Consider the following 21,330-nt stretch of genomic DNA (forward strand, 5'->3'; position numbering starts at 1 on the left):
CTAGGTAAGGAGTGTGGGATGCTGCAGGGGGGTTGGGGAGGCCCTGTGAGGCCCAGCTCAGGCTGCATGCGAGTCAGGGGAGGGGGTGAGCTCAGAAATCTGGGGAATGAAGGTGCAGGGTGTATGCAGTCACAAGGAAGTCAAGGAAAGAGGGTGCAGGGTACATGCATGCGTGCGATCGCAGGGAAGGCGCGGTGTGTACAAATGAAGAAGCACCCAGATTGTGATCACATGACTGCAGGAGTGGCTGGGATGGCTGCAACTTTGAAGACCAGTCATAAATCTCCTTTTTCAGCACATTCGTAACTTTGAACAGTTGCTGAACAAATGGTTGTAACTCAAGGACTACCTGTATAGTGACTTTGCATCAATGTAGCCCCGATCTATTTCTGAAAGTGACAAAAAATGTGTTCAGATTTCAAATGTAAGTGTTCTTTGTATTTCCCACAGATAAGCCCAAATACGGTGTTGGAACATATAAAGGAAATGGAGCCTCAGAGACTTCCTTGTCCCCCTGCCTCCCTAGAAGAGCCACCAGTTCAGCTCTCTTGCCTTCAGGCCATACCAGCAGCATCAGATCTCTTGCTGAGTCCCATGATTCTCCAGCCAGAACAAGCACTTGCTCAAACTGTATACTTGAAAGCTCTGACTGTTCCATTTTACCAGCCTATTCAGTCTAACCACAAACTTTCCAGAGTCCAGACCAATATCAACATAGACAACAGTAATATACCTTTAATCCTCAATCCACTTTTACATTCAGAAGGGACAGATCAACTTCAGGCAATCATTCAAAAGCAACCCAGCACAATAAACATAGTTAGTCATTTTTCAGTTTTGCCACAAAATTCTTCTCCATGTGCACCAGTTGGAAGCCCAGGGAAATCCAAAAATGCTGGGAAGTACCTCTGTAAGCATTGTGGGCATGACTGTCTGAAGCCAAGTGTCCTAGAGAAACATATGCGATCACATACAGGTGAGAGGCCTTTTCCATGTACAACATGTGGCATTGCATTTAAAACTCAAAGCAATCTGTATAAACACAGGAGAACTCAAACACACGTCAATAACGCTAGGGTGCCCTCAGAATCTGATAGCAGTAGTCTATTAGAAGAGAATGAGAAGGTGACCGAGAAAGTTGCATCCTCCCAGACAACAATATCCAATGATAAAAATGGTGTCCACCCAAGTGCAAGGATTAGACATGCTGCTTCAGAGCCCAGTGCTGTAGTGACTAGCGACAAACATATTCTTGCTACTTCATTATCGGAATGTGTTTCTGAAAGTCAGAGAGTGAAAACTGGTAACTCCTGCCATGGAGAGAGAAATCAGAATGCCTTTGAAAAAGAGACCACCAGAGATCCAACAGACCTACCTCAGAGAAGGAAGATCCAGGATCAAAGGTCTCCAACAGGAAGCAAACATAGTCAGCTACAGAGACAGCAAGCTCTGTATTCAGAGAAGCTGTGGAACAGCAGATCTGTGGACACCAAGCTAAAAAAGTGTGAGAGCACCGACTCGGGTTATCTATCACGCTCCGATAGTGTGGAACATCAGATGCCCTCACCTGGCTTCCTGCACAGTCTTTGTGAACATAGCACAGAGTCAGAAGATGATGCAGCAATCACCAATAAATGCATGCCAGACAGTTTCTCAAAAGTAGATTCAATTGAGAAAGTAGCAGGAGCTGTGACACTGGAGAAAAAGAAGTTGGAAGAGCATATCTCAAGGTTAATCTCTCATAATAAAGTAGTTGTGGACGATACCCAGTTGGACAGTGTTAGGCCCAGAAAAACAGTTCTGTCCAAACAAGGAAGTATTGACTTGCCAATGCCTTATATGTACAAAGACTCCTTCCATTTTGACATACGGCCTCTTGACATCAGCAAGAAAAAGAATCTTTCTCTGCGCTCAGCCAGGTCTATCTTCACTCCTGCAGAAAAGCCTAAGCCATTGTTTTTTCACTCAGTCCCCACTCAGTTCTCAACAACAATTGACTGTGTGCCTGTTACAAGAAGTAACTCTCTGCCTTTTATTGAGAGTACAAGGAAGATGCAGGACCAGGCAGATAGTTCAAAATTATCTTCTTTTACTAGAGTGTCCCCAGATATAGGTTTTTCTGGCTTGTTGCATAGCAGCAGCTTAGCCACAAGTATGACAAATGTTCTTAACAGCCACCCCCGGGCACTTGTCAGACAGGTGGCAGTAGATGATGCGCCACTAAATTGTATGAATGAATCTTCACCTTCTTTAGAAGAGAAAAAAGGTAAAAAAAAATCTGAGACTGGGGTGGAAGGAGTGAACAGCAAGAATAAGAAACCTAGTCAGAGAAAAGTAAAAATGTTTTCTCAGGAAAAATGGCAAGTTTATGGGGATGAGACATTCAAGAAAATTTATCAGAAAATGAAAAGCAGTAAACCAACCAAAAAACAAAAAGGCAATCTAACAAATGTTTCAAGCGTTTATTCAGATATCAAGGAAACTGCCTGTAATGAGGAAATTACATTGTCGAGAGATGACAGAAGTTCCATAACTAAAAATGTAATTTCATTAGCTGTAGATGTTACTACAAAACCAAATGCTGAAGTATTGGAAAGCCACTCCATAGCTGGCCCTGTTTCTCACCCTGCTTTTTCACAGGGGAATTCAAGAAAATTGGCAGAATTAATAGAACCATTGTGTTCAGTTGGTGATTGTGAACAACACAGCATGGCAAGTGAAACATCATCTGTTGAAAATAGATGCAGAGACTTACATGTTTCAAAACACAACCAGAGTGGCAATAGTAAGGCTTTGCCTATAAGTAATGGTTGTGAATTGAAAGTCCAACTTAAGGAAACTCGATTAAACCTTGCTAGTCGGCATGATCATGACTTAGAAGACACACATGGACGAAAGGAACTTACTGAATGTGTGCAAAAATATGAGGATATTGCATCTAATGGAAAAGGATGCAGTGGGAAAGAAACCTTCCACCATGGACACACAGCTTTATCAGCACCACAGTGCAACACCAGTGAGCTGGTCTATGAATCTCAGAAGTTACCCTCAGAAAGAAAAAAGCCTAAAGTGGATAAACTGAAAAACATGGAAAATATAACATCTAAAAACAGTAGTTCAGCTGAGTCTGTTGGGAAACTGATAGATTGTTATAATCTTAACATAGTTGCTCCAGAATCAGTAAAGCACTCAGGTAAGGGAGAAAAATGGACAGTTATGGTAGGAACGCATGTTTCAGGTGACAGCATGGAACGTAAGGAAGGAACCCAACATTCTATAACAGTATCTAATAATAGAGATTGTATTATAAGTCTTACAGATACAGCAAGTATATCTACACCTTCATTTCCGGAACAATTCAAGACTGATGTAACAGAGAAAGGCACCAGTAATTTGTTTGCTATAAAAAAGCTGACAAAGAAATCATCTCCCATAACAACAGGAACAAGAGAATTATCAAACTGTAGAGACTCAGCACCAGCACCAACCCCCACTCAGCATTTGGTATGCAATCAAGTGATTCCCCATCTAAAGAAAAATGATTTTCTTCCAAAGTATATCTTAAAATATTCACAAGAAGGGAGCAATATAGGTGTGCCATTGTTTCATACAGAAGAGCCAGAAAACATACCGTATGTTTCATTGCCAAGCATGTCAACCATCTCCCCATATCCTTCCTGTAACAATAAGCTACTTGATAGTAATTCTGTTGATATATCTTTGTGCCCTTTGCAATTGGATCTGAGCCATCCAGCTAGAAGAAAAGAGCTAAAATGGGATATGCACACAAAGTGGACATCTCTGGTAGCTTCCCCACCAGCTATCCTTGAAGCAACAACAATTACAACTATGGTAGATCAAAAATGTCATCTTCAAAGTGCAAGTAAGAAGATGAATGATACATGTAAAGGAGACAATAGAGACAGCTTAGATGATCAAAGATTAGTAACAAAAGAAGATGAGTGTGTAATTGCTTGCACATCACCTGCTTCTGGGAGGAAAGTGTGCTTTACAACTATATATACAGGAGGGCTTTTCATATCATCAGACATGACTGGGCAGAGTTCAGCCCTAAAGTTAATACAGTCAGGGAGGAGTTCAGTAATTTCACTCTCTTCACTGGTGGAAAGGGCAGTTTTGTGTGAAGGCAGTGAGGAGGAAGTCAAGGAATGGCAGTCAGAGACTAACTCTTTGTCAGGATTTGAGGACTTACCCACCTGTTCAGTGGGTAGTCCAAAATGTCTTTGTCATTCTTCCAGTATGCTTTATTGTCATGTACTCTGTACTCAACCAAAGGAATCTTGCTCTCGGCCCCAATTAAGTGTAGAGTCTCATGCAGGAAAGTTAAAAATCCCAAGCCTGAATCTGTCCTTCCCAACTCTAAATGCAGAGCCTCAGCTGACTTGGTGTTGCTTATCAAGAAGCCTGCCTCTTCCTATTGAGCAGAAGGAGATGAAAGATTCTGCATATTCTTCCTTGTATATGAATAAGAATGAAAATTTCATTTCAAAATGCGGACTGTCCATTTGCAAAATGAAAAGCCATGGGAAGGCTGCTAGCAAAGGCTGGAGAATTGAAAGCCCCCAAACACTAGTCTCTTCTCCGCAAAGGCAGCAAATAGAGAAGGTAATTGCTTTATTCTTTTCCTATCTGGATAGAGGAATGCTGGTAATGATTATGATTTAGCTGTAGAATAAAATGGGAATGGTAGTTAAGTGGAAGCTGCTATGCTATCTTATTAGTAATGAGATTTGAAGATACACACTCTGGGGAGTCAGTGTGACAAGATGATTATTGGTTGAACCATTAGGTTACAGTAGCATAGGTAACCTTTCTTGGAATTTTGAGTGTCCTCTTGCAAGTGGCTGCTACAGTGGGCATATCTTCTTCTTCTTCTTCTTCTTCTTCTTCTTCTTCTTCTTCTTCTTCTTCTTCTTCTTCTTCTTCTTCTTCTTCTTCTTCATCATCATCATCATCATCATCATCAATTTATTGGCTACCCAACTCCAGTTTATCAGAAGGGAGATTAGTGTGACATTTATCTAGCTCAGAAACACTCTTTGAACTCTCCCTGGTTTATCTTTTTGAGTCAGGGATGGGTGGGAAGGACAGGTAACACATTTCCAAACAAGGCACTCCTTTTTTGTTGACTTAAGAATCTTACAGAATGCAGGAGGGGCTCAGAAGTATTCTTGTAAGCAGAGAGGATGCTAGAGGCTGGTGCTGTGCTTGGCAGCAGGCCAGTTTCTTTCTTATTCATTAATTCATGATTTTCAAAGTTAAATCTTTTTTAAAAGACTCAGTTGGGTGAGGCATCGTGACAAAGGCATGCATGGATATATTAATGCCCATGGATGCCAGGTATCTTACCATATATGACTACTGGACATTATTTTCTTGCATTTGTATTCTGCCTTTATTCCATCAAACTGAAAGAAGCATATATAGGATGCTAGCTGATCTTCCATTCAGGCATTTACCAGACCCAAATGTACTTAAATAAAGTATGCCCCAAATCACATAATCTGGGGAATCGTGATGCATCACAATTCTCCAGATTATGTGATTTGGGGCATACTTTTTTCTGCTTGTATTCCTATTTTGAACATAATATATTGAATCAAATTAAAAGGAAGCTCAGGTAGCTGTTAGATTATTGTAATATAATCATTTTTATATTGATCTATCTGTTTATAGTCCTGAGGTCTTGGAGCTAGTATGCTTGGATCTTTTTTATTGACAAATGAATTATAAATATAATACAAATGGATTGATATAAATTCCCATTAAAACACACTAATTTAAGATGTTGACAGTACAATCCCACTAATAGTTGGAGAGTTCTGACATTTTCTGAACTCTGCCAGCAACAGACAGAGAAAATGAAAGTGAAATGGAAGTAAAATGGAATCATTTTATATAGGATTTTCCCTTTTCATCATAAGCAATAGAAGAGAATTTAAGATTACTGAGGATCATAGACTGCTTAATGATTTGGGGCTGCCTTGGGGAATCAGAGAGACTAGTGGTTTTCCAGATCCTCACACAGTATGCCTCCATTTCAATGTCATGATTTTCCCAGATGAGAAGAAAATGAGTCTCCTGCCACATTAGAAATGCCTTTGAATACCCCATTTCTTGCATAATCAGTTTGCAGCCACCTCAAAGAAGGCTTGTGGCAGTGGGAAGAGAGATTCCCATCATTCTGATTCCCTGAGTGCTCTTCTGGAAAGCAGAGGACCATTCTCATTCTTTTCCAAAAATAAGATATTTATAAATAATATGAGCAGTAATTAGCATAAAAGAAAAATACATTTAAAAATTGGGATAATAAATGGGTCTCTTCTAGCACTAGAAGGACAACATTGTAGTGCCACAGAGGGTCTTACAAGACGGAAATGTTTTATTTATTTATAAGATTTATAAGGCTGCCAAACTCAACCAGTGTGACTCTCGGTAGTATACAGCATAAAAACAAGAAATCAAAGAAGGAAAAAAAACCCCTTTACAATAAACAATACAGTATATAAATACCAAATACAAAATGGCAACCAAGCACATAGCAATATAATCAAGCAAGGGAAATAAAGGGAACTATATCCAGAACTCTTTTGAGAGGAGACAAACTGTTCTACCATTTTCATGTTTTGTGCTGTTTATATTTTGATTATTGTCTTGCAATTTTATTCATTTTTTACACTTACAGAAGTACTTTTTAAATACTGGTGTTCAGGAGATCTCTAAAAACATCCCAGAAAAGAAAAAAGAAAAACTTGACAAAAGGAGAGAAAACCAAAACCTAAAAAAGATAAAGGTGAAGATCAACCCAAAACGGTAAGAAATTTGGGGTCTAGCCTTAATCTTAGAAGAACAACTTTTCTTTGACTATGTGTGGCATGCAAAAACTTTGTGCTGAGAATTTCTCAAAATTTTATTTCAGAAAGAAGTGGCATACTTACATGGCTTGTGCTGTAGTAATACTAGCAGTAACAAAAGTAATCTTTACTAACATTTAAAAGTCTTAAATTAGTTCCTGGATTAACTATTATGTTGCGACTTCAGATGTCATGTCTCTCAGCCTTCATAACCTATTGATGTCAAGGCGCAGTGGGACGTAGATACCCACACAGATATCTGCAGTAAAATAACCTGCACACAGTGACATCATGACACAAATCCTATCCTGCCTGCATCACAAGTATTTAAGTTGCAGCTTTCACATACATTTTATCCTTCCCCAACCCATGTCTAGAGAATTAGGAATTTCCTCTGCCTTTCCTTCACATTTCTTGATCTGCCAGCTTTTTGTTTATGAGATAGCTAATTTCAGCTTCCTTCCTGCATTTGTTCCCTAAACACTCTTTTCTCAAATCTTCTTTTGGTAGACTATAGCCAGCTACTTCATATATTGCATTTCCTGTACATAAACTTTATCGCTGTTAAAACTTACAAAACCTGTTCAGCGGTTCTTGCACAGGTTTGAACTCACCTTCCAAGGAGAATAAAATGCTTCCTCCAACATATTATTTGTATTTGGTCTCGCTACATCTTTTTATTTCTTTCCCTGCAAACAAACATAATGGAAATATTAATTAAAAAAAGGGAAAGCAGCCAGGGAAGAAAGAGCAGAGATTATATGCTGAAAGAAGCCCCAAAGAGGACAACTTCTGTTTTTATGTTTTATCAATGTTGGGTTGTAATGCTGGTATTTGAGAAAATGTTTTTATTTCTCTTGAATCATGAGGCTTGTGTACTGGTAGCTGAAAATTTTACTGTAGCAAGAAAAAATACCATGCTAGACATAATTAAAATAGTATACAAATCTCCAAAGACAGAACAGCCATTTGGTTTTGGATGAGAACCTGCTTTTCAACACAACCAATTAAAGCCAGACAAAACAGATTATGTCATCAAGGAGATTTGAAAGGAAGAATAAAAATGGAACCACATTAATTAGATATAATTTCATTTGTTTTAAGTAGGATATTTACTGGCATTTTTAAATTCACAACAGTTAATTTAATAACCTGATTGCTGAGCATTACAGTTGATTACATTGAACATAATTTTTTCCTCTTGAGACAAACTGTGCAGGAAACAATATTCTTTATTTTTTTGGATTACTGAAATTTGGCAAGCTAAGTCAGTCCTAAATATTTGTCATGAAATATGGACTTGAAGGATGTTCTAAAGACATAACATTAATTTGTAGATTTCATTATATAGACATGAAGATCATCACAGACATAGACACCATTTTCTCAAAAGCCGCAAGTCAAGCAAGCAGTGCTGGGCCTCGAGGACTTCCAGAAAGCGTTCCCGTATCAGTGCTTCTGGCATTTGGGAGCATTGTGGAAAATGCCATTGTTTTCCAACAACTTCACTAGGTAAGCCAAATAGGAGGGGAAGTGGAGAATGACAAAAAATTCTGAAGTTAAGGGCGGCTGTCTCTTAACACTCATGATGTTTTGTTTTTTTTTTGGCAAATTATTGCTCCCTGACATGTATACGTATACTTATTTCTGGTATTCATATTTCAGTTTGCCATACTGTAACACAGAAAACCAGAACTACATGATTTTGGTCATATTCACAAGTTTACTTCCATCTGACAAGCTCTTTTTGATGCACTTTTAATTTGTAAACAATGCTTATCAGTATGTTTGTGAGAGATGATTGCAGGCATGGAAGCTCACTGGCTGACTTTCTTTCTGACCTACCTAACAGGCAGGGTTGTATGGTCAGAAAAGTCATGATAGACATGATGGTGCAATTAAAGTTCTGCCTGTTTTCAGTGCAGCACAGATAAAAAAATGAGCAGAGCTTCAGTTGTATCCTCATGGCCTCTGACTTTTTTGACCACATCTTGCAGACATCCTTGCTCACAGGGTTATTATTGATGGGGAAAAAATAGGAGATAGTCCTCTGTATGTTGCCATAATCTCCTGAATGAAAGGCAGGATATAGATCAAAGAAAGAAATAAAAGAGTAATAAAGAAAGCTATCTAGTGCTTAAGGATTTCTTCCAACATCTGCCCTGAAAAACCCTTCTGTGTCTGAGGATCCCAACAGGTTGCAGGAAACGCTTAGGACATCACAGTCATCCTGGAGAACTTGATAGTTCATCCTGAACATATTTTACTATCTTCTTTATGTATTGTAAGAAATTTGCAACTACAGGTAGTCCTTGAGTTAAGAATGCCTAGTTTATGGATGACCCTTAGTAAAGAACAGAGCCTACTACCTCGGGCCAATCACAGTCTCTCAACCCTAGGAAGGAGATAATCGCAAACCACTTCCAAAATCTTGCCAAGACAACTGCAGCGTTTAGTCCAGGCAGTTGCCAGGAGTTGAAACTGACTTGAAAGCAGAGGGAAAAAAAGTACTTAAAGATACACCCAAGCAAATTGGAAATGTTGAAGTGTATATTGCCTGGTAGTAGATAATCAAGATAATCATATGGTTGTTGTTGTAAGAAGACATTAATTTTGAGCGTAGTGCAAAAGCACTTCAATTTCTATGATGTTTGTGGGGCTGCATGTGTTCCAGGATTCCTGTGTAGTTTATTTTTAAATTATACTTGGGGCTTGATTTAAGGCCTTGGTCAATTTCTTGCTTGGCACACTTTTTCCTGGCTCCAAATTATTTTCAGTCATCCCAGTTTAGCCCTTAGTGTCAGTTTCCTTGAAGATTTGAACTTGTAATAGGGTACAGTAAAAAAATATAAAGAAAACTGCAGGGTCTAGTCCAGGCAATTGCCAGGAGTAAAAACTGACTTGAAGGCAGAGGAAAAAAAAGTTTTTCAAGCATGGAATTTTACCAGTCCCAGCTGTTCTGTAGCAGTAAGAAAAAACAGCATAGCTTTTGTACTGGACTTTTTAATTCTGTCCTTTGATCTTCAGATCTTAGAATTCAAGTAGTATGACAGATTATGAGTTTGAACTAATCTGTTTTTATCTTCCATAGATGGAAACATAGTTTATAAATCTGAAAGATATGTAAGTTTGGACTTTGTTGCCACTTGGTACAAATGTTCCATATTTAGAATATACAGATAGTCATTGCATTATTCCCTTTTGGGAAAAACAGCATTGTGGAAAAACAGAAAAAAATTAATCAGCAAAAGGTATTATAAGCATGAGATAAAACATAGCTACATCTAATTTACACTATTCATCATTTTTGATTACATCCCATCAAGTTGTTGTCAACTCTTAGCGACCACATAGGTACATTTTCTCCATGATGATCTGTTCCTAACCTGATCCTTCAGCTCTTTCAACAGTGCACTCATTCCTGCTGTAATTGAGTCTATCCACCTTGCTCCTGGTTGTCCTCTTCTTCTCTTTCCTTCCACTTTTCCCAGCATTAGAGCCTTCTCCAGAGAACTGGGTCTTCACATAATGTGTCCAAAGTAGGATAATTTGAACCTCACCATTCACTATATCTCTCCATAAACATCCTTGCTTCTACCACAACACAATTCTATCACAAACAATTTCACACTGTGCTTTTTATTCTTTATACTTCTCATCTGTTTCTTCTCAAGGATCTCATCAACAACTTCCACTATTTTTTGGCCTTCTCTTTCCTTTCAACCTATTTCCTCTTCATATATTTGTTGTACAATTTAATTCTCTTCCATTCTCTATGTCCAAAACTCTTTAATATACTTTTTTTTAATATTGAAGAAATTTTTAACAAGATAAAAACAATACAAATATTAGAAAAGAAACAAAGAAGAATAGTGAATAATTTGTTAAAATAGAAAAAGAAAAAAGATTATAAAGAAGCAGCTTCCAATCTTTTTGACAGTGTTTATAAATGCATTTATATTTTACCCTCTCTCTCTAAGGTAACATAATAATATCCTTCTTTCCATAAGCTACCCTTTCCAATCCTCAAACCCATAAATCACAAGTTCATTTTTCTCTTTTTTCAGCAAAAAGTCCGTAAGGGGTTTCCAGTCACTGATAAATGTACTGTAGTTGTTGACTTTCTTTAATCAAACAAGATTTTCACCAAACATTCTCCATTGTGGGTATTTCAGAATCTTCCCATTTTTGTGCATATAATAGTCTTGCAGCAGTAGTCCTATATAAGAATAATCTTCCATGGCTGTTTTCTAATTGACTGTCTATTAATCCCAGCAAGAAATGTTCCAGTTTCAGTTGAATGTTGATCTTTAACATTCTTTATATCATTATATGTATTTGAACCCAAAATTTTCTGGCTTTTTTACAAGTTCACCAGGCATGATAAAATGACCATTATATCCACATTTTCAACATAAATTTGAAGTAACTTTATGCATTCTAGTAAATTTTTCTGGAGTCATATACCAATGGTACATCATTTTATAAAAATTTTCTTTTAAATTATAACATAATATAAATTTCAATCCTTTTAACCAATTTTCCCACTATTCCATCAGTATATTCTGTCCAAAGTTCTTAAGCCTGTTTTATCATATACTTTTCACTCCTTTGTCCACCATTTCAAATTTCAATGAAAGTATATACATTTTAGCAATTACATGTTCATCACTTATACATAATTCAACTTCAGATTCTGTTTCTGCTCAATTCCAAATCTCCTATTATCTACCTTAAATGTTTCTCTTAACTGTGCATACAAACACCATTGGAAACTAAATCCCTCTGCAATCAATTGCTCTCTTGATTTCATCTTATATTCTCCATATTCCTGTTCTAACAACTCTCAATAAGTTAACCATTTTTCTTTACCTACTGTTCCTTTCCTATAAAATGCTTCTTGTGGTGAGACCCATGAAGGCATTTTCAGGCACAGTCTGGGGTTATATCTGTTCCATAATCTCAATATGGCACTTCGAATATAATGATTCTTAAAATCTACATTAACCTTAACTTTAACATACCATAGAAAACCATGCCATCTGAACCCCAGATTGTGCCCTTCTACTTCTAAGATCCTCATATTTCTCAGCAGAACCCACTCTTTCATTCAGACTAAGCAGCAGGCTGCAAAGTACAATTTCAAATCAGGCAGTCCCAATCCTCATTCCTTTACATCTTGAAGTATTTTATATTTAACCCTTGGTTTTTTCCCTTGCCAAACAAACTTAGATATATCTTTCTGCCATTGTTTAAATGGTACATCAGTTGTCAAAACAGGTATTGTTTGAAACAAAAACATCATCCTTGGCTAAACATTCATTTTTATCACAGATTCTCCCCAACAATGACAACTATAATTTCTCCCATCCTAACATGTCCTTGAGTTCATTCCATGTCTTAACATAATTATTCTGGTATAACACACAATTCATATTAGTCAGGGTGATACCCAAGTATTTTACTTTTTTCTCAGTCTTAAAATCAGTTTTTTCCATCAATTCCTTTTGTTTTTCAATGTTCATATTCTTTGTTGACACCTTCAACTTTTGTTTGTTAATTTTAAAGCCAGCTAATACCCAAAGTCCTTTAGTTTTTCCATTAATATTTCTATTCTTTCCAGAGGATCTTCTAAGATTATTAGCAGGTTCCAAAGTTAAAATAAATAGTGGTGTGAAGGGATATTCTTGTCTAGTCCTTTTCTATATCTCACAAGGTTTTGTTAATTCTTCATTCACAATTACAGGTAGTCCTTGACTTACAACCACTTGTTCAGCAACCATTTGAAGTTACAACGGCACTGAATGAATGGTGGTTATGACCGGTCCTTGGAGTTCCACCATCCCAGGACCCCCACGATCACGTGAACATGATCTGGGTGTTTGGCAACTGGCTCACGCTTACAACTGGTTGCAGCATCCCACAATCATGTGATCACTATTTGCAACCTTCCCTGCCGGCTTCCCCAGAAAATCAATGGGGAAGGCAGCAGGGAAGGTCGCAAGTCACTGGGGTAGGTCTCCTCCACCTGTGCACCCTCCCCAGCCCCTCTGCACTCATGCTTCACCGGCCACTTGCGCACCCCCACACCCTCCCCAAACCTCACCGCACCTTCCCCACCACACGTGCATATAACACCCCTTCCCTGACCCACCCTATGCCTCCCTTGCACCCCTGCGCAACCTTGCCTTGCCTCCCTCATGCACCCCCTTGCATTCCCACCTCTCCCCAAGCCTTGCCACACCTCCCTTGCCCCCTCATGCCCTCCCCCACCTAGCAGCTGCCACTTGCCTGCCTGCTTGCGAGCTACCTGGGACTTGCAACTTTCTGCTGGCTTCCCCACTGACTTGGTGTGGAAAGCCAGCAGGAAGTTGCCTTGACTAACGACTGTGGCATTTGGTTAATGACAGCAACCGGAACTTCAGGGATTGCCATCACTAAGCGATGAGGTCATGCTTTACAGCTGCATTGCTTAGTGACAGAAATTCCAGTCCCATTGCTGTTGTAAGTTGAGGACTACCTATATCTGTGTCTTTTGTGAAGTATAAATCAATTTTACCCATTTGATAAAATTCTCACCAAAGTCCATATCCTCCAAAATTTTAAGCAAGAAAGTCCAATTCAAATTGTCAAAGGCCTTTCCTGCATCAAGAAAAATCAGTGCTGCTTGTTTTTCATTATACTGTTCCAAATATTCGAAAATATCCAGTATATTTCTAATATTGTCCCTCAGCTGTCTTTTAGGTAAAAACCCACACTGATCTTCATGAATAAAGTCCTATAAAACCATCTTCATTCTCTCAGCGAAAATCATCATTAATAACTGATATTTATTATTCAGTAATGATATTGGGCAGTAATTTTTTGGTGAGGTCAAATCTTGACCTTCTTTAGGTATTAATGCTATATTGGCCTCTATCCAACTGTCCAGTATCTTTCCAGTCTGTAAAATAGAGTTCATCATATGTTGCAACAGTTGTAGTAGTTCATCTTCAAAATATTTATAATAAGAGGCTGGTAAATTATCTTGTCCAGACACTTTCCCTATTTTAACCTTGTTTATAGCTTCACAAACTTCCCTTATTGTTATAGGCCCATTCAATAATTGTTTTTCTTTAATCTTCGATAAATGTTGTTTCTTTAAATAGGCATCAACCTTTGTCAGTGAAATTTCTTCTCCTTTACATAATTTAGAGTAATATCAATGAAATATTTTTTGCATCATTAAATTATCAGTTCTTATAGTATTTCCATCTAGTAGTTTTAATATTTTTTCTCTTTTTCTTTCCTCAATTTATATGCCAACCATTTCCCTGGTTTATTTGCAAATTCAAAATGTTTTTATTTTGCATAATTCATTTCAAAAAAGTCATTTTATTTATTTTTAATCCAAAAGTAAAAGTAAATCGCAAGATAAAAGTAAAAGTAAAGCTCAAGATAAAAAGCAGATTTCTCTATTTTTCCCTCATTCACTTTCTTTATACACTTAAGACTTTAGTCCAGCTTATCTTTCCATAGTTTTAATGACACAGCCCATCTTCCTGTTACACTTATCTCCTTGTTTGGTAAATTCCACCAATTATCTTTTCCCTTTGATGTCAGACAACTAACATTCCCAGGAATCTGGTCTGTTTAATTCCACATAATACTGAAAACCCTTTCACCAAAATCTTGATCTTCAGATTAATACTGTCCCCTTTATCCACTTATAATCTTCTTAGTCAAAATCTTGATTAAGCTCTTTGTTGTTGTTTTAAAGTGTTTTAAAAGAATTATTTTCCTCTTTATTTTACTTTCTGTAATTAGGAAGGAATGCTAACTCACTGAGTTTTCTTTGTCCTGCTGTTTTCAAAGACCTCTTTTCAACTGTAAATTGATTATATCCCAAAGTGATCAAGAAAGTGAGGATTGGTCATACTTAGTGTCCTTGAAAAGGCTACATGGCTAGTGTGAGTGAGCTGTTTCTCCTGTGACCCCCAGGCGCTCTACTCATGAGAAGACTGCAAGACTTCAATCGCGCAGTCTCCTCCTGAAGAGCAGTTGTTCGGGGTGCAGGTGGGCAATCTCTTGTTCTCTCCTTTATCCGGAAAGACTTGCCAGGCAGAAGTCACCATTGGCCGGTGTTCACTTCACTGCACTGTCTCCACTACTTGTCAAGTACACCAGGGAACCTCAACAGAAGCCTTGAATATACTCCTTTTTGTACTTACTGCTTTTGTATTTAATCCATATTTAGTCATTGTCCATTCATTCTTGATCTGATCTTATTTTACTCCACAACATTTTTAAGTACCCTATTCTCATTGCATTCAACTTAACGTTACATAACCTGAAAATCATTTCATCACTTTTATTTTTCATTCTATTCATTCTGCTGGAAGCTCCTTGTTTAGCCTTCCATATATATACACACACACACACATACACACACACACACACATACACACATACATATATACATACAGTGGGGCAAAAAAGTATTTAGTCAGCCACCAATTGTGCAAGTTCTCCCACTTAAAAAGATGAGAGAGGCCTGTAATTTTCATCATAGGTATACCTCAACTATGAGAGACAAAATGGGGGGGGGGGAATCCAGAAAATCACATTGTCTGATTTTTAAAGAATTTATTTGCAAATCATGGTGGAAAATAAGTATTTGGTCAACTACAAACAAGCAAGATGTCTGGCTCTCACAGACCTGTAACTACTTCTTTAAGAGGCTCCTCTGTCCTCCACTTGTTACCTGTAGTAATGGCACCTGTTTGACCTTGTTATCAGTATTAAAGACCCCTGTCCACAACCTCAAACAGTCACACTCCAAACTCCATTATGGTCAAGACCAAAGAGCTGTCGAAGGATACCAGAAACAAAATTATAGACCTGCACCAGGCTGGGAAGACTGAATCTGCAATAGGCAAGCAGCTTGGTGTGAAGAATCAACTGTGGGAGCAATAATTAGACAATGGAAGACATACAAGACCACTGATAATCTCCCTCGATCTGGGGCTCCACGCAAGATCTCACCCGTGGGGTCAAAATAATCACAAGAACGGTGAGCAAAAATCCCAGAACCACATGGGGGGACCTAGTGAATGACCTGCAGAGAGCTGGGACCAAAGTAACAAAGGCTACCATCAGTAACACACGACGCCGCCAGGGACTCAAATCCTGCAGTGCCAGGTGTGTCCCCCTGCTTAAGCCAGTACATGTCTGGGCCCGTCTGAAGTTTACTAGAGAGCATTTGGATGATCCAGAAGAGGATTGGGAGAATGTCATATGGTCAGATGAAACCAAAGTAAAACGTTTTGTTCTAAACTCAACTCGTCGTGTTTGGAGGAGAGAGAATGCTGAGTTGCATCCAAAGAACACCATACCTACTGTGAAGCATGGGGGTGGAAACATCATGCTTTGGAGCTGTTTTTCTGCAAAGGGACCAGGACGACTGATCTGTGTAAGGGAAAGAATGAATGGGGCCATGTATCGTGAGATTTTGAGTGAACACCTCCTTCCATCAGCAAGTGCATTGAAGATGAAACGTGGCTGGGTCTTTCAGCATGACAATGATCCCAAACACACCGCCTGGGCAACAAAGGAGTGGCTTCGTAAGAAACATTTTAAGGTCCTGGAGTGGCCTAGCCAGTCTCCAGATCTCAACCCCATGGAAAACCTTTGGAGGGAGTTGAAAGTCCGTGTTGCCCAGAGACAGCCCCAAAACATCACTGCTCTAGAGGAGATCTGCATGGAGGAATGGGCCAAAATACCAGCAACAGTGTGTGAAAACCTTGTGAAGACTTACAGAAAACGTTTGACCTCTGTCATTGCCAACAAAGGATATATAACAAAGTATTGAGATGAACTTTTGATATTGACCAAATACTTATTTTCCACCATGATTTGCAAATAAATTCTTTAAAAATCAGACAATGTGATTTTCTGGATTTTTCCCCCCATTTTGTCTCTCATAGTTGAGGTATACCTATGATGAAAATTACAGGCCTCTCTCATCTTTTTAAGTGGGAGAACTTGCACAATTGGTGGCTGACTAAATACTTTTTTGCCCCACTGTACATACACACATACATACACACACAGATATATATGTGTGTGTGTGTGTTAATTTCCATCAAAATCAATCTGCATTTTCTTTGCTGCTTTTAATCTTAACCTTTCTTTGTTCTCCTCGACTACATTCTCTTCAACTCTTTTCCATAGTATATATATCTTTCTTTAAGCTTCAGGATTTTTTTGCAGCATCCATTTTCTTACATACACTTTTTCCTCATCCCATTCTCACTTCATCAATTCACCAAATCTCCTTTTTCATACTCCATAAATTCATACATTTCTGTGGTATTGTTTAATACAATTCTTTTTGCTCTGTTCCAAACAGTTTCCACATCCTTATAATTGCTTTCCTTTCATTCTCTTGAAAGATTGTCTTCTAGTAGACAGAGACTTTTATTTTCTCTTACAGCCATTCTACTTCTACTGTAGTTTCTTTTACTTCTTTCCTTTCCTTCCATATCCATATTTTCTTCAGGCTGTCTTGGCACTTTCAGAAAATGGTATGTCTCTTAATTCAGAATCACTGGTCATCCTGTACCCTTCACTGATTTTCTCAATCTTTCTTCAAACATAATTAAATCAGGTGGAGTCCTTGGTGCTCTCTGAGCTTGGTTGTTTGCTTGCAGATGTTTCATTATCCCCCCCCCCCAGCATCTTACAGATTTTTATAGGGCCAAAATTAGAGGAGTTTTTTTTACGGTATTTTAATAAGTTTTTAAATTATTTATAGTTTTTAGCCATCTTGGAGAGAATTGTATTTCTTCGTTTTTATTGTGAGCCACCCAGAGTCACCCGTGGGGGAGATGGGCGGCATACAAGCCGAATAAATAAAATAAATAAATAAACTAGGTAACATCATCAGTCTGAACATCATTGCACTGATGATGTTACCCATGTTGGGTAATGAAATATCTGCAAGCAAACAACCAAGCTCAGAGAGCACCAAGGACTCCACAGTTGAACCCTAAGCTATATATATTCTCTTCTGTTGGATAATTAAATCAATCATGCTTGTATATTAATTCCTTTACCATGCATATTCACCATGTAATCAAAGCAAAATACTCCCCAGTCACCATTCTTATTTATTATTGGATCGCTACATGGCCCAGTCACTTTTTCTGCACTTCATTGAAGTGTTAACATTCAATAATCACCAGGCACTGCACTTCTGCTTTTATGTGTCTCCACAACAACCTTGATGACACCATCAAGGACTTTCTGACATAAATTTTAGCCTTTTCATTCACAGTTAAACCTGCACCTTCTCTTCCTTGCATGCATCAGCTTCATTTCACAAGATCTGTTACATCTTTCTCTTAGCTTCACAAGCACACATTATTTCTATTTTATTTTGCATTATTTCATTCATTAATTCATTACCTTTCCCATGTACTTTTATGTTCCATATAGCAATATTCCACATGCCATAGTCCATCGCTAGATTATAGGCTCATCTTGGCTTTGGGCAATGGAGGCTTTCATGTAATACTCTTTAGTAAGTTACTATGCCCCAAATGCAACTAAAGTTTAGTTTTAGCCCAAGCATATTCTCACAATTGTACACAAGGTAGGACTGTTCATCTAGAGACAATTTTGGAAAATGATTGAAGCCATGTAGAAGCTTCTGTAATCAATTTTAATATAAATAAATCCCATCAAACAGGAAGTACAGGCAATGTGCTGGCAGTGTCATGCATCTTAACCCATATTAAGATAAGGATACAAATAGGTCTGATGGCATTTTCCATCGTTTTCTTCTATCTTCTATTACTTTGGAACACTTGGTTTTTCTTCACTGATTTTCCTCCCATTTTTTATCACTGCAAGATCAAATCACTAGATCTGGCTAGATGCAGTTTTCAAAGCCTAGAATTTTTCCATGATTCTAATTAAGAACATTCTCCATGCTGTCACATCCAGTTGTTACTTTTTCCTATGAGCTTCCAAAATTCTGTCATGAGTGAAGCAAAGTATTTCATTTTTTTGTTCTTCATATTAACACCAGACATTGCTCTAATGATGATTTCACATTATCATTGAGTGTGTCTGTAATATGAATGGCTATGCAATGCCTGGGTAGCTATTGACGTTCTCTGTAACATTTTCAGCCAGCTCTTAACCATTAGCCTAGCCTGGCTGTTTCAATATGATGATATATTCTGATCCATTTTGATCCCTTGGGGATAAGATGGTAAAGATATCTAAGCAATTAAAATTAAAGAGATACCTGTAAATTATTCAATATTCCTCAAATATATTAACAGTGAAATCAGAAGTAAGCAAAATCTATATGAATTTACCCTTCCCTGAGAAGCTGAAAATGTATCAGCATCAGCAATCCTGCTAATTGAGTATTTTCTTCCTAAACAGGAAATGACCAAAATCTGCAAGAGCCATCTTACAGCACAATGGATAAAGCATCTTTCACTTTGGAAAAGGCTGAGATGAAACAAGTAAGGAGTAACTTGTACACGACATTTTCATCCCATGATAAATCAAATAACTTCACGTTAACCTGACAAGAAGTTGGTTTTTAACTGTTGGTTCACCAAATGAATAGTTGTAACATCTGCTTAAAAACAATCAAAACAAAGATATTCACATTAATAAAGAGATCATATAAAATGAGTTAAGGGAATATCTTTAGAATGCAGAGTAGGATTGTGTCAAAAGAATGTGGAAAGACAACATTCAAGAATACCAAGAACCTATAAAAAATATAAACTTTAAAGAGAGTTGTAAAGCATTGGGTGACATCATGAATGCCATTTTTTTTAATACCAAGAAAGAATACCATAATATTGTATTGTAGTACCATTTACGATGGTCAATGGTTAAACATATTCAGATGATATTAAGTAAATATGTTCTTAATAAGAGTAATTGTATTGTGGCCATTCTTATGGAACCTAATTTTATGTGAAGATATATTTCACAATTATTTACAAGACCAAGTTGCATGAGATGCTTGCCACAAAGCATGTTATTTTCAGAAGACATTCTTGCAGATGATGCTTCTATTAGTATCCTAGCCCTATTGGCTTAATCACTGATCTTGTCCAGCATTCTCTTCCCAAAATGACCAATCATTTTGTTGTGAAGAAGTCCTCAAGCAGGTAAAGGATGTAGTAACATCTCTCATTCTTGTTTCCTCAGAAAGTGGAGTTCAGTGACATACTCTTATCCATCATTACTAGTAGTCTCATAGCAATTGATAAATTGATAATTTCTTCTTTATGTCTGGCAGGATACTCCTGGGCTTAATGAATGCTCAAGTGACAGCTTATTACTTCAAAGAATTTCTACAATTCAAGAAGTACCTACATACTCCTGTCCACTGTCTAATAATGTAGCAGCAGAAAAACCCAGCAGCCTAGATAGTTGCTCCTTAGGAATCTTTCCAAAAGAACACCACCCAGATGTGGATTCTGACTACTGCGGGCCTTCCATTGAACCTTATAATTTGGAATTCAAAGATACAAAGAAGAGCCAACCATGTAACTTTGTGGGATCACAGATTACTCGGCCTATTTTTGTTAATTCAAAAGCAGGTTGTAATAATGTAGAATCAAAGGATAAAAATGTTACCATTCTAGAGCCTCCTATTCCTATCGCCGGAAGAAAAGAACAAGTCATAAATGGAGATTTGTATCCTCCTTCAAAAGAGCAATTTGTTCCCACATGCCAAAATCCATGTTCTGTTTCGCTCACATCAAGACTACTTACTGAGACATCTGTTTCAAATAAATCCTTACCTGGAACTCCATCTAAACAAAAACAAAGCCTGGAAGCAATGAATAAGCCAACTCATTTGGAATATGAGGATGTAAGCAGCAGTGATGATGAAGATAGGCTGGTTATAGAAATCTAAGGAATAGGCTACCTATTATTTAAAGCAGGAGCTCAATATGAAGGGGCAGCCATCATCAGTCTGCCTTTCTCTTGTATCTTCAGTGTCAAAAGCCGTTCCCATGCATATATTTGCCAAGGATCTGGGCTTCTTTGTATGTGCTTTTCTTTTATATGAGCAATTAGTTGCACATTTAAATGCCCACAATAAGCTTAGTACATCATAATTTCTCTCTTCATCAAATTCTCTGTATATTCAACCCCATTTTATCACTTTCTATTCATATTACAGAAAGTAAATCAGACAAGAATCACTTGCCTCATTTGAGAAGTGGAAAGTTGGCCCTGAAATAGGAAAACAACTTCTTTTCTCAGCTGCTCTGTGCTGCTTATTTACTATAACTTTTCCCTTCTACAATTTTGCATGAAATCAATGTCCTTGAGGCACTCTACAGTATTTTTGTATTGCACAAATATTCCATTTTCTCTTTTGGCAAAGAACCCAAGCACGCATTGCTTTGTTTTGTGCCTTCTCTGT

At 37.8% G+C, this 21,330-nt stretch overlaps 1 protein-coding gene across 1 annotated transcript; it reads left to right on the plus strand.

Annotated features, from left to right (window-relative positions):
- The first annotated feature begins 485 nt into the window (after positions 1–485).
- On the plus strand, positions 486–21,259 carry ZNF831 (zinc finger protein 831). The gene is made up of 5 exons (XM_025169569.2): positions 486–4,626; positions 6,707–6,834; positions 8,227–8,387; positions 19,314–19,396; positions 20,191–21,259. The coding sequence occupies exons 1-5, from the start codon at positions 487–489 to the stop codon at positions 20,812–20,814; spliced, it is 5,136 nt and encodes a 1,711-aa protein (XP_025025337.2). The 5' UTR covers position 486; the 3' UTR covers positions 20,815–21,259.
- The last annotated feature ends 71 nt before the right edge of the window (positions 21,260–21,330 follow it).

The sequence above is a fragment of the Python bivittatus genome, unplaced genomic scaffold (genome assembly GCF_059951505.1).
Source record: "Python bivittatus isolate LINGU-HERP-01145 unplaced genomic scaffold, Pbiv_v1 ctg000700_np1212, whole genome shotgun sequence".
In the NCBI taxonomy this organism is placed as follows: Eukaryota; Metazoa; Chordata; class Lepidosauria; order Squamata; family Pythonidae; genus Python; species Python bivittatus.